Below are 12904 nucleotides of genomic sequence, written 5' to 3' on the forward strand. Positions count from 1 at the left end.
GCCTCCTTGGCCCGTGTGGAGCTGGCCTATGTGCAGTGCTGATGCACGCAAGGAGTGCCCTGCCACGCAGGGGTGTCCCCTCGTGCAAGGAGCGCACCCCGTAAGGAGAGCCACCTAGCGCGAAAGAAAGTTCAGCCTGCTCAGGAATGGCATCGCACACATGGAGAACTGACACAACAATATGATGCAACAAAAAGAAAACAGATTCCCTTGCCGCTGACAACAAAAGAAGTAGACAAAGAAGATGCAGCAAATAGACACAGAGAACAGACAACTCAGGGGGGGGGAGGGGAGAGAAATAAATAAATAAATCTTAAAAAAAAAAAAGGAAATATGCCCCTTTCCATCCCCTTATTTAAAAAAAAATTTTGAGAGGAGCACTATTGTTTCATTTGAACTGCTAGAGAATTTAGATTTAGTCTTGTTCAACACTGGAAAGACCGGAAGGACACAGGGCTCTTACAACACCATTTATCCCTATTATTTTTCAAATCATTGACAGTAGGGAGTCAATATAATCTATTGAAAAGGATACTGATTTTAAAATCAACTGATCTATTATTTCTGGCTTCATCATTATCAAGGTTTACTTTAATCTTTATTTGGAAATGAAAGACTATATATTTATTAGACAAGACCAGAGTATAGACTTTATTCTTGAAGGCATCCAGAAACAACTAACTGGATCTTTCAGCATCTAGGAATTGTGCTGTAGGCATTGATTAAATAGACTCTTGGATAACCATTCACTAATGATATAATTATAGAAAGTGAGATAACATGTGAAAACAAAGGCAATTTTAAAAATAAAAAATGATTCTTACCTAATTTTGGAAGAGCATACTTCATATCAAAGTATTCTTCAAAATAATCAAACACACTCTTAGTTATGTTTGCAGCATACTCAGCTGTGTGCTTTTGCTCTGGCTGGACATAAACAGTGAGCTATTAAACAAAACACAAAAATTCAGTGAAATGTATTCTTTGCTAGGATACAGAAAGCTATAACATATGGTACTGTGGTAAGTGGGTGGGCTTTGGAGGCAGCTAAACCTCATTGGAATCCCAGTTTTGTCTAATACTAACTGTGTGGTCTTGGACAAATCACTTTGCATCTCTAAGACTCGTGTGAAAGGATATTTTATAACTCACTGAGGCATTTATGGCAAAGGGTCCTGGACATTTTTAAAACGTTATTATTTCTGTTCTATTTAGAAAGCTTATTCTCTTAATATCTACCTATATTTATCTCTGTGCAATTTGTCTTTGAGGGAATGAGGTCATATGATTTTTCTTAACTGAAGAGTCCTTAATTACAAATAGTTAGTGCTATTCTAGCATTGCTACCCAAATTATTCCTTTGGTATTTTAAATTACTCTACTGCCAGAGCCTAAAATATAATGATCCAAAATTTCTTGGGAAGGAAGCATGTTGGTAAGTTACATCTATTCTCTAAGTCACTAAGATTATTTTGTGCCCCAACGACATTGTTTTTTAAAATAAAACCATACACACAACTTTTTCTCCCAATTCTAAGCATTTATGACTTTATAAAAAATTATCAAGACTCTTCCTAAACATAGCGTTGGACAAGGAGATGGGGTCCCTGAACTCTAGGATTTAGGTACAAGTATACCATAGATGTGTAGGCGCTTGTGAATAAGTGGAAAAGGAAAAGAGTCTTTGGATATTTTGCTTCTGCTAAAAGTTTATGAGAAATTCAAATAAAATATATCACTAAACCCAAGACCTTGTATTAGGGTTCTTCAGAGAAATAGAACTGACAGAATATATATGTATGCATTTATTATAAGAATTGGCTGTTCTCCACTGTAGCAATTGACAAGTCCAAATTCCATTGGGTAGGCTGCAAGTTGGAAATGGAGGATTTTGATGAATTCCCCAGGAGAAGCTGGCTGACTGAAATAAAGTTGGAGAGTCTTTCTGACTGCTGAAATAATCAATTTCCCCATTTAATGCTTTCAGCTGATTGGAAGATCCTTTTCTCATTGCTGATGGCAATCTTCTTTGTTGATTATTGCAGATGTAATCAGCCACAGATGCAGTCAACTTATTGATCATTTTTTTAAAAAGATTTATTTCTTCATCCCCTTCCTCCACCCCCTCCACTCTTTGCTCTCTGTGTCCATTTGCTGTGTGATCTTCTGTGTCTGTTTCTTTTTGTCTTCTCTTCTCATTTTCTTCTCTAGAATTCGATTCTGGGGATCTCTGATGCGGGAGAGAGGTTCCCTGTCGCTTGTGTCATCTCAGTTCCTGGTTTCTGTTGCATCTTGCCTTGACTCTCTCCTGTGACTCTCTTTTGTCGCGTCATCATCTAGCTGCATTGCTCCCTGCATGGGGCAAGGCTCGCCTTCACCAGGAGGCCCCGGGATCCAACCTGGGTCCTCCCATATGGGAGATGGAAGCCCAATAGCTTGAGCTGCATCTGCTTTCCAATTTACTGATGATTTTAATCCATGAAATAATCCTCATAGTAACACAACAATTAGGCCAGAGTTTGTTTGGACAAACAACTGGACAACATAGCTTAGTCAAGTTGACAAATGAAATTAACCATCACTGACATAATTCAAAATCCTCAAGTAAAATAGAAGATGCAGTCATCTTTTAAGAACACGGTCCTCCACTTAATCAGACCAGGTGAGCCAAGATAAGAAAGATAAAAAAGAAAGAAAAATGATGTGCATTTGCTTCCTTTATTATTCCAAATGCACTGCTAATTTTGGCGTTTGTTTAGGCACACATCTTGAGCCATCTGTTCTTAGAAGTGAAGGACAGTGGAAAGAACCAGTAATTTAAAGGATGAGTTCTAAAAAAAGCACCCCTTAAATTCCAGCAGTGTCACTGTTCTTACATCCACTGGGTAGTTGATTTGCCTTAATTGCTTAGGTAGAGATGTGTTCGTCTTCAACTCCAAAGGCAACACAAATCACTCAATTATCACCACAGCAGCATTCTTTGAGGTATTTTGTTTTGTTTCATTTTCTTGCAAGAAGTGGTAACACATTATTTTTTACTGCCCTCTTTGTCTTTGTAATCAACAACATATATTTTCTAGAGAATTTAGTGAAACGAAGCATTTAGTTGGTGGCCACTGAACAAAGTAAGGGTAATTGTCCCATATGAAGCCACAGCCATCAGGTTCATCCAGGATTACTATATTGCAAACTGAGGTTCTTAGAAAAATTTTTTGATGAAGTAGTGTGTCAAACTCCTTCAGATTTTTTTCCCCCTCTACCATAAAAAACTTCAGAAAGGGCAGCTCCTTTGGACTCATTCCACTGTTGTCTACACCCTCCGTACTATAGGGCTGTAGCATTTGAGGAGTGGAAAGAGTCGAGTTGAGAAAGAGGAAAAACAGATAACAGGAATGTTTCCCACCATCATGAAGCAATGAGGAGGAGAAAGACTCCATGTGCTCTTTCTACCAATATTTCTTCATTTCCGATGACAGCAGATTAACTTTGTTTAAGCAGTGAGCCTCTATGACCATACAATCTGTTGTTTCTTCCTCCTATTTCTATTGGTGGCAGGAGCAGGAAAGCAATATTCTTAAATAAAAGCAGTCCCTTCCTCTTGTCTCTGCAAAACTCAATGCCATAGGAATACATTCTATCTGTGCACTTTGGTAAGTCCACAAATCACCTGTTACCTTGACCCTTATTTTGAAAACCACCGCTTCAATCGACTGAGCTTAGCAATCAGAGAATGAATAGATACAGCCCATTCATTCTGTAACATAATCAACCAACTCATATCTATGAATGTCTTATTTGCCATAGATCATAAGCATATTTTTAATGTTAAAGACTCCATCAACATGCCATCACTGTCTGTCATTTGAAGTTCCAGAATTGTTATGTGGCATCCATTTAACAGAAGAACATCTGCGATGTTTAGACTTGGTGATTTAAAAAACATCCTCCCTTCTGCAGATGCTTTCTCTCATCCTCTGCTCAGTTTTTCCTGTTCTCTGACCTCATCTTCAACATATGCTCTGTCTGCATCTTCCCCTCCTTTCTCTAGGTTTTGGCAGAGGTGCTTAACGCTCCTCCATCATTTGCTAAGCTTCAATGCTTCTATTCACAACAAACTTCAGTGAACTATCCTTAAATTGGCAACATATTTAAATTATTGCTATCTTTCCAGTTTATGTGCTTGCTTTATTAAGATGTAACTTTCCTTTTTTTAGTGCATGTCTATTCATATGGAATAACATGGAACGAGGAGGGAGATACACATATAATTTTTTTCTTGCTCTTTAGCTTCTAAAAGAGTCATATATATCTTTATTATTCAAGGATTCCCAATAAGGTTAACTATAAAGTTTATACATAAACTTTATAACTCTCCATATAAAATTATATATAAATATGAAGTTTGTAAGGCTTCAAGAACCTTTATTTATATGTTTACTTTTTAAGGACAGGAATTTCTCTAAGCAAATTAAATGACCTTGCCACCCCAGCCAGTGTTGGACACTGTCAGTCATGTCTCAAAGCACTGACTCTATTGAGCAAGCATCAGTTGGAAAATAACGGGCCTTTCAAAAACTGTATTTGGCTAGTTTCTATTTTGTGAGGTCTGATACATCTGCTTTATTTTCCTTTGTCATTTTGGAACCTACTATAAAAATAAAAGGCTTTTAGAATTCTCAATATTATCCCCTTCGTTCAAGTGTCTCCAGGGTTTGAATCCATGAGAACTGACTCCTGGTAGGTTGTTGTCTCTCCCTTAAGTGTCCCTTTGCTAGAATTTCTTAACAACAATGACTTGATCCACTAGATAGATCTACCTCCTGCAGAACAACACAATAAAGCCTTGTACTCCCTGGACTCTAGGATTTATGTCTAGATTTACATAAAGTAAGTTTTTGTGCCTCTGAAACCAAAACCAAGTAAAAAGTTCAGCAATGTAATTACTATAATTTGTGAGGTAATGTGATAAGTACCTTCCAAGCAATATCTCTTTTACTCTCCATGTAAACCCTGTGGATTTGGTACTACTATTAATCATAGAATAGAAAGGGTTGCATCATTGATAATCACTTTACGTCAATCTTTTTACTGGTCCAGGTTTCACAATCTCTTATTCACATTTATAAAAGACAGAGAGCTCTGAAAATCAAAAGCTTTTTATACATTTAAGGCAAATGAATTTGGCAACATCATCTGTCCTGAACTGATAGGAGGATTTTTTGGAGTCTTTATTTTTCTTACTATAAAAATATTGCTGCAGAAATACTGCTGTTTGATTATTAGGTGCTACCCAAGATCCCACTAAAGTTATTCTATAATATTATCTTTCACGAATTTGAAAATGTCTTAATTCCAACATACAACTGGCCAGTGGCGAGGGTTTTATATAAGGATTTGAGACCTGTATTAGAATTTTAGAGTTTGGAAGGGATTTAAAGATAAGCTTCCTCATTGTATACTTGAGAAAAATGAGGCCTAAGTTCACACAGTTAGAGGCAGAAATGACACTAGAATTCAGTCCAAAGGTTTTTTTCTCTATCATACTACAGCTTTTCTCTACTCCTAACACAGAAACCTAACCTTTCCTAGATGCAAAATAGAAATCACAATAGTACCTCTCTCAAAGAGTTATTTTGAGAATTAAATAAGCTAATACATACATTGTGCTTGACATGTAATAGTTTCATGTGCTCCATCAAAACTATTAGTATCATTAGAGAAAATACATTGAATTTATTAACCTTTGTGATTTTCTTGCTTATACTTCCTTATATGTGAGTGATATCCACATTTTGATGTTCACATCATTGTTAGGAACATTAAAAGAATGCAGGGAAAAAAGTCAATGTTAAATGTTTCTGACTTCCAAAATAGATTCTTGATCCTCCCTCTCCCCCGAAAAACTGAAAGCCAAAACCTTTGATTGGTAAGAACCTGGTATTGCTAAAGGCTTTTAGCAAGACCCCTAAAGCAGTTAAAAAAAATCAGGAAAAAAAAAAGCAAGAAAAGAAAGGCAGGAAAAAGGCAAGCACAGAATTTATGTTGTAACAATAAATTAGGAAAAGAATGGAAGGAGGTCCTGACTACATTGTCTCAAAAAAAAAACTAGATGAAAGCCACCTGGGCCATGAGATGGGCGGGAAAGTCGATGGGGTGAGATTCTGGAAGGGCGTATTGGGGTCCGAGATGAGGGCACGAAGTCCGAAAGGCCCTGTGAACCTAAAGGAGCCCAAACTGCCAACAGTACTGGAAGAGATGCCGGGCAGTGCCTGCGGGTTCCCAATACACATCCAAGGACTGCAAGGCAGGGGGCTGCAGATACATGTCCTTGTTGTCTGTTGAGAAGCTTCTGTTGATAAAGGTGACCGAATGTATCAGCCAGGATTCTCCAGAGAAACAGGATGGATAGATAGACAGACAGACAGACATTTAGAGATTCATTCCAGGAATTGGCTTATGTGAGCAGGGGGATTGGCAAATCTGCATTCTGTAGGGCAGGCTGTAAGCTAGATGCTCCCATGAAGGTGAGCACTGAATTCTCCAGGAGAACAGGCTGCTAATACAGACATAAAAATTGTTCTTTCTGACTGCTGAAATCCACTGTAAGGCCTCCAGCTGATTGGACGAGGAGGCTCTTCTCATTGCTGAAGGCAATCTCCTTTGTTGGTTGTAGATGTAATCAGCAATACTGACCAAATATGCAAATCCATCTAATGCATACCTCACTGTAACAATCAAGTCAGTGTATGCTGGATGCCATTACCTAGCAAAGTTAACTCATGAAATGAAACATCGGACTATACATCCACATTTGCCCAGGAATGCCCCGATTTAAGCCTATTGCTTACCAATTATGCCTCTTGTTCCAATATAATTAAAACATCTTTCCTATCTTTATATTTTATAGATGGCAAACTATATGGTCACCCTACCAATCAACAGCAGCCTATCTTTTCCACGGTCAGTTATTCAGCAGAGGTGGTACTCATTCATCTCTTGAGATTTTGCTGAGTTTTATCTCAACTGCTCCAAAGAGACACATCCCTTTAAATGGCCTATGTCCTTCTCAGGGTTCCTAAAGCAGAAAGTAAGATCTTGGACACTGAGAAAGATATAGGACCAAGAAGGAACTGAAAACTATGTGGGTAGTCCTGGACACAGGTGGGTGACTGCCTCTGCTTCACATAGGAATCATGTAGTAATTCATCATGCCCAACCATATTTGCAAGCTTCTCTGGGGCATGGATTATATCTCAGTATATTTCACTCCCTTCCTAGTGCTTAGCATCCTTTTTGTATGCATAGTAGATGCTCAATAAAGACATAATATAATCTATTGGCAGGAACTTCTGTTTCATTTTTAATACAGAAGATGCCAGGTAAGAAATACAAAATAACTCCATGTTGTTTTAAATTCTACAAATGCATTTTTAAGGCCCATATAGTTGTTATTATGATCAATGTTTTGGATTTTATAAGTTTATGTATTTAATGTTCCTTTCAGACAGAATGTTGGGAGGGGAGGCAGGACAACTGGGAAACAGTTGTGAAACATTTTTTTCAGGATTCTGGATCAGGATGTATTTTACCTTAATTTTACCTTACCTCTTACTTATTGATAAATACTATGTAAATCCTTGGGATGATAGGTTGAATTATGTATCCCAATGAAAGATCTTCTTAATTTTAATCCACAATTCCTATGGGTGTGAACCTATTTATACACAGACATTTTGAAGATGTTATTTTTAGTCTGGCCCAACTAAATCAGGGTGGGCCTTCATCCATAATACTGGAGCCATTTTTAAGCAAAAGAAATTCGGACACAGTCGGCCAGAGAAGTCCAGAAGGAGAAGTTGGAAGTCAGTGGAAACCGGAACAGCAGACACAGGAGACAAAGGATCCTGTCACGTGATGGGAGCAGAGATGCCAGCCAAAAAACCCCAAGGACTGTGGCAAGTCAGGACCAGAACTACACGCTCCGAGAGAAAGCGAGGTCTTGCTGATGCTTTCATTTGGGACTTCTGGCCTCTAAAACCGTGAGCCAATAAATTCTTGTTGTTTAAGTCAAACAGAGTATGGTAGTTCTCATAGCAGCCCAGCAGACCGAGACACTGGGCTTGAAGTTGACTGGGTGACTAAGGACTTTTTTTTTTTTTTTTTTCACTTGTGGCTTTGCAGGTTCAGAATTTGCTCAGAACTTTGATTTCAGAACTCAGCTGTGGTTAAGAGCCATTTGAGAAGCAGCTTCACATTGTCACTTAGGTTAAACTAAATATTTGTTGACAGTTTACTTTCCATTTAAGTTAAAATTTAAGATGTTTGAGCCTTAGGGATTAATATTACCACAGCACAATTTTTAAAAGAATATAAAATAAACATTTAAAAAATCTAAATTTCCTTTTGTAGGATTTTATCACATTTTTACTAATATTTTGTTTATATTTTTGTAAACTTAAAGAATAGTCAGCATGAGCAATCTCCCATTGCCACCTGAATTAGTCATATTCCTTCAGGGAAGATTAATAGTCTTTAATCTAGAATAACCCTCCCAGGAAAGAAATTAATTTAGGGGAAAAAACGTCATAACAAATGTCATAAATATCAAATAAAATATTATTAAAATGAGACATTCAGGAAAATTAGCAAAACCACAGCAAATATCTTATTAAAATAATAAAATAAAGCTATTTCAAAAATCATTCTGAGGGAAATAGAAAACCACCACTAGAACAGCAGAGTTGATAACTGCTGCAGGCAAGATCTATTGATGAATGTTAAAATGTGTGGTTAAACTTTAAGAAGAAATAGGATATTGACATAGCCTCAAATTAACTTCTCAAAAATATTTATTCATCATTATGATTGTGATAACATAGGCATGCCCACAAATTCTTTGATACTCTTCCTTCCAGGAACCACCTTGATGTGGGCTTCACTTGGTGGTCATTTCTAACAAATAACTTAGGGGAAAAAATAGTAATTAACAATGGAGAAATCTAGCAGATACCCCTTAACCAAATGATCAAAGTTAGCCTCATCTGTAGTAAGTCAGTTACTATAATGGGCCAGAATTCCCCCAATTAAAATGAGATGAAATGAACACTTCACCTCTGTGCTATTCTTTTCCACAAAATCCATAATCCCATTCTGATGATAAGAAAACATCAGACTAACCCAAATTAAGGAAAATTCTACAAAATATCTGACCAGTATTCATGAACAGTGTTGAGATCATAAAAAAACCAAGTTTGAGAAACTGTCATGTATTGTAGGAAATTAAGGAGACACCCTGATTATATCACAGAACAGATAAAACTTGTATGATGGAACAGAAAACAAACAAAACAAAAAACATGTTAGTGGAAACACTGGTGAAACCCAAATAAAGGCAATAGTTCAGTTAATAGTTTTGTACAAATACTAATTTCTTAGTTTTATATATATATAAGTGGTTATGTAAGATGTTAATATTTGAGGAAGCTAGGTGAAAGTTATATGGGAACTCTTACATCTTTGCAATCTTCTGTAATCTAAAATTATGTCAAAATTAAAAGTTTAAAAATATATCTCTGAGTATTAAAACAAGGTTATTTCCCCCCATTAATTCCATATAGGGAAATCCACATATTAAAACCCACTGCATGCATACTTTCTTCTCTTGAACAATCTTTTTAATCCAGACAACAATGGACTAAGAAAAGACACACAGGAAGTAGGGAGGCTTCATTCATTCAGTCTAGGAATTACCCTATAAGACTTTTGGAAGAAGGCACAATGTTATCTCTTTTACTGAGTTATTGGAATTAATCCAGTTATAAAATCAATCTAATTAAATGAATATGCTTTCTACCAGCATTCTCTTAGTGGGCTGTGCTTCTCATCTTACTCCTCTGATCATGAAAGCAAAGAAGAACGTTAGTAGGGCTGAGCTACTCCCCAACAAAGCAATAGGTCTTATTTACACATCCTTCACTGCAACAGATGGAAGCCAAATGCCCCCAAAGAAATTCAAGGTCTAATTAGAACTTACTCTTTCTCAAAAACAGGATTACCCTGTCTATTTAACTTGTCCTGAATTTGATTCATAGAACACTGCTGCAAAACCAAAACATTCTGGCAGTTACTGAGGTTGTAGGTCAAAGTACCTCAGACGTCATCACAAACCTAATGACTTACAATGATTTTATATATGGTAATATGGGTACTTTTTATTCTTTTTTTAATTTCTTGTTTTTCTTTCAAATTTCCTAAAATGTGTATATATTATATTTACAGTTTTAAGCACATAAAAATATATTTATAAACCACATTTTTCTGGATTGGAAAACAAATTGCAATATATCCCAATGAGAAGTTTGAATTCAGCTAGCAGTTTAATAACATGCTTATTGGGAGTATGTTTCTCATGCTATTGTTCTTACAAAAACTACAGAAGCACAATTTTTTATTGATAACTCAAGAGTTAGTTCACATAATTAAAAGGTTATATAATCTCTCTAAACTTTGTATGGGGTTGGTTTGTTTTTATTTCTGGGTTGGAATTCAGTGATTTCATTTACTTTAAAATTCTTACTTACCTAATCAACTAAACTTGAAAAAGTCCTCAGGAATAGATTTTCTTGCCAACACATTTTGAAAAAAAAAAACCTGCTACCTTTGGCTGGCCTCGATTGTTGCCAAACTACTTCAAGTAACTCTCTAAGTTATTTTGTTTTTTTTCCAGTATTGAATCAAAGTGTAAGGAATGCAGCACCATAGGTCGTCTGAAATGCCTTCAAAATGCAGTTATCTTCTTCTTAACAAATTTATAGGATTGGGTATACTCATGTAAATTTTTCACATGAGCGACAAGGACTTTTTAAGCATTCAGTTCAAATATGAATATCTGCCATACTCTCATCAAACAATAAATTGAGAAAAATAAAGTTCTTGATTCAGTGTTTAATGATATAAAAGAACTTGTTCCAGAGAAGCTAAACTTTCAAGAGCATTTAAGCAGGTGTTTTAGATTCTTGGATTGCACAGTATAAACTGATCATGAAGCAAGTGATTAATGTACCAAAATAATATTACCAGAAACAGAGTTGATAAGAATGGTCTTTTGAGTCATGAAAATTCTACTAAAAAAAAATGGTGTATTACATGATTATGATCTACCTCCATTTTTACATTTTTTTTTAACTGAAAAAATAACATAGGGGCTTCGGGTCAAGATGGTGCTGTAAACTGATGCTTTGATGTACCCCATTGCTCCTAACATACAGAAATGATAGATACAATATAAAACAGAAAATCCACAAGACATGTCAGAGCTCTAACAATATAAACACCTCTGTGGAGTCAACAGAAATTCAAAGCAGTTGGGCAGGAACTGAAGCTATAGGCTTATTGGGCTCTGGTTTTTCAAGGAATTGGTCAGAACAGGTTCTTGGAGGTCAGAGCCACATTGTGCTTTGGAAATCATGTTTTTAAACTCTGACTACTCTTTCTGATAGTTTCCTCATGAATTTCTATTTTTATTTGATGGTGGTCATATCTTTGTGAATTTGAGTGTACTATTTAAAGAATGTGTGTGTGTGAGTGTGTACAGTTACACAAATGTTTTATTTATATTTTGGCATTTAAAATTTTTTTCTTCTCTTTCTCCAGTCATCATTTACTCCCATTGTGTGTTTCTGGTTTTTCACCTCGGGTTTTCTCTTTCCTATTGCTTGTTTACCTCCTATGCATGGTTATCTTAGGTCTTCCCTTTGATTTTAAGAATGTAGGCCTATGAGGCTGTTGTGGGATTCCTCTATTGTTAATCTTAAATGGATCTAAGTTTGCTGGTTTTCTAGTAATTCTCTCTAGAGTGGGAATTCATATAGGAAAGATTTTGCACTTACGTGTCGAATGTTAGATTTTGAATTAGAGTGGGTAGATGAGGAGCCCCACCCAAACCTCCCAAAAGCTCAAAGCTCAGAGAAGGGGACTTGACTATGAAGTATTAATATTCACTTTGGAGACCCTGAAGTTCTCCCAGTAAGATTCTGTTCAACTTTTTAAGGAAACAGGCTCTACAGGGTTTTTTGTTGTTGTTTGTTTCTGTTTTGCTTTGTTTTGCAGGAGGGAAATGTCTGGTTGCATGCCTTTTGTAGGAAGGGTAGAAGGAGGGGAAAGGGACATATATTTTGTTCAGCTCCACAGCTCACTCTCCCTGAATTCTGACCCAGACCTCTGGGAAGTTTCAAAGGGGAGTTTGGTTTACTGCTCGTCTCTTACTAAATAAGAGAACAGAAAATAATGTATTGTGTCAATATTATCTGCATTTCCCACCTAAATGATGAAAACTTCACACATGTAAGATAGAATGTTATACTGTCAGCTTTTACAGAAGAACAACTCAGGAAATATTTACCATGTAAAGGAAATTTTGGGATCTTTTTCAAGCTATATTTTTTATTCTTTCTCTCCAAATCCTTTACAGAAAATCCATCATTAGAGCCCAGCTAACAAACGAGTATGGCTCTAAGTATTCACTCAGCTATTGCAGCAACCTTGTATATCAACTTCCTTGGTCAGAGGACCAGGTGATAGAGCCACGTTGGAAATTCAAGCTAACTATCATGATTAGAAAATTACTCCAAGTACAATGTCCTCTGCTGATTGATTCATTACTTCATTTGGGTTTATGAAACTACATCATCATTGGTGAATTGATGGGCCTTTATGCTTTGTCCTGGTTCTTCTACCCGAAAAGCAAAGAAACAAAAAAACAACAACAAAAAACTTGACCAGAAGGTAATCATAATTAAAAAAAAAAAATCAGTGTAGAGAGCATCTGCAGATGATGAAAGGCTGTCATACTAATATGGCCTGTGCATGAATTCAAACGTATCTAATTCTGTATCCAAGTTTGCCT

The 12904-nt window shown here is 36.4% G+C and overlaps 1 protein-coding gene across 1 annotated transcript in view; it reads right to left on the minus strand.

Annotated features, from left to right (window-relative positions):
* ENPEP (glutamyl aminopeptidase) overlaps positions 1–12904 on the minus strand; it is a 117912-nt gene that overhangs the window by 78779 nt on the left and 26229 nt on the right. Inside the window, exon 4 of the mRNA XM_058294092.2 lies at positions 825–945. Within this exon, the coding sequence (XP_058150075.1) occupies positions 825–945 (121 nt within the window). The remainder of the gene's footprint in view (positions 1–824; positions 946–12904) is intronic.

Source organism: Dasypus novemcinctus, chromosome 1 (genome assembly GCF_030445035.2).
Source record: "Dasypus novemcinctus isolate mDasNov1 chromosome 1, mDasNov1.1.hap2, whole genome shotgun sequence".
Classification (NCBI taxonomy): Eukaryota; Metazoa; Chordata; class Mammalia; order Cingulata; family Dasypodidae; genus Dasypus; species Dasypus novemcinctus.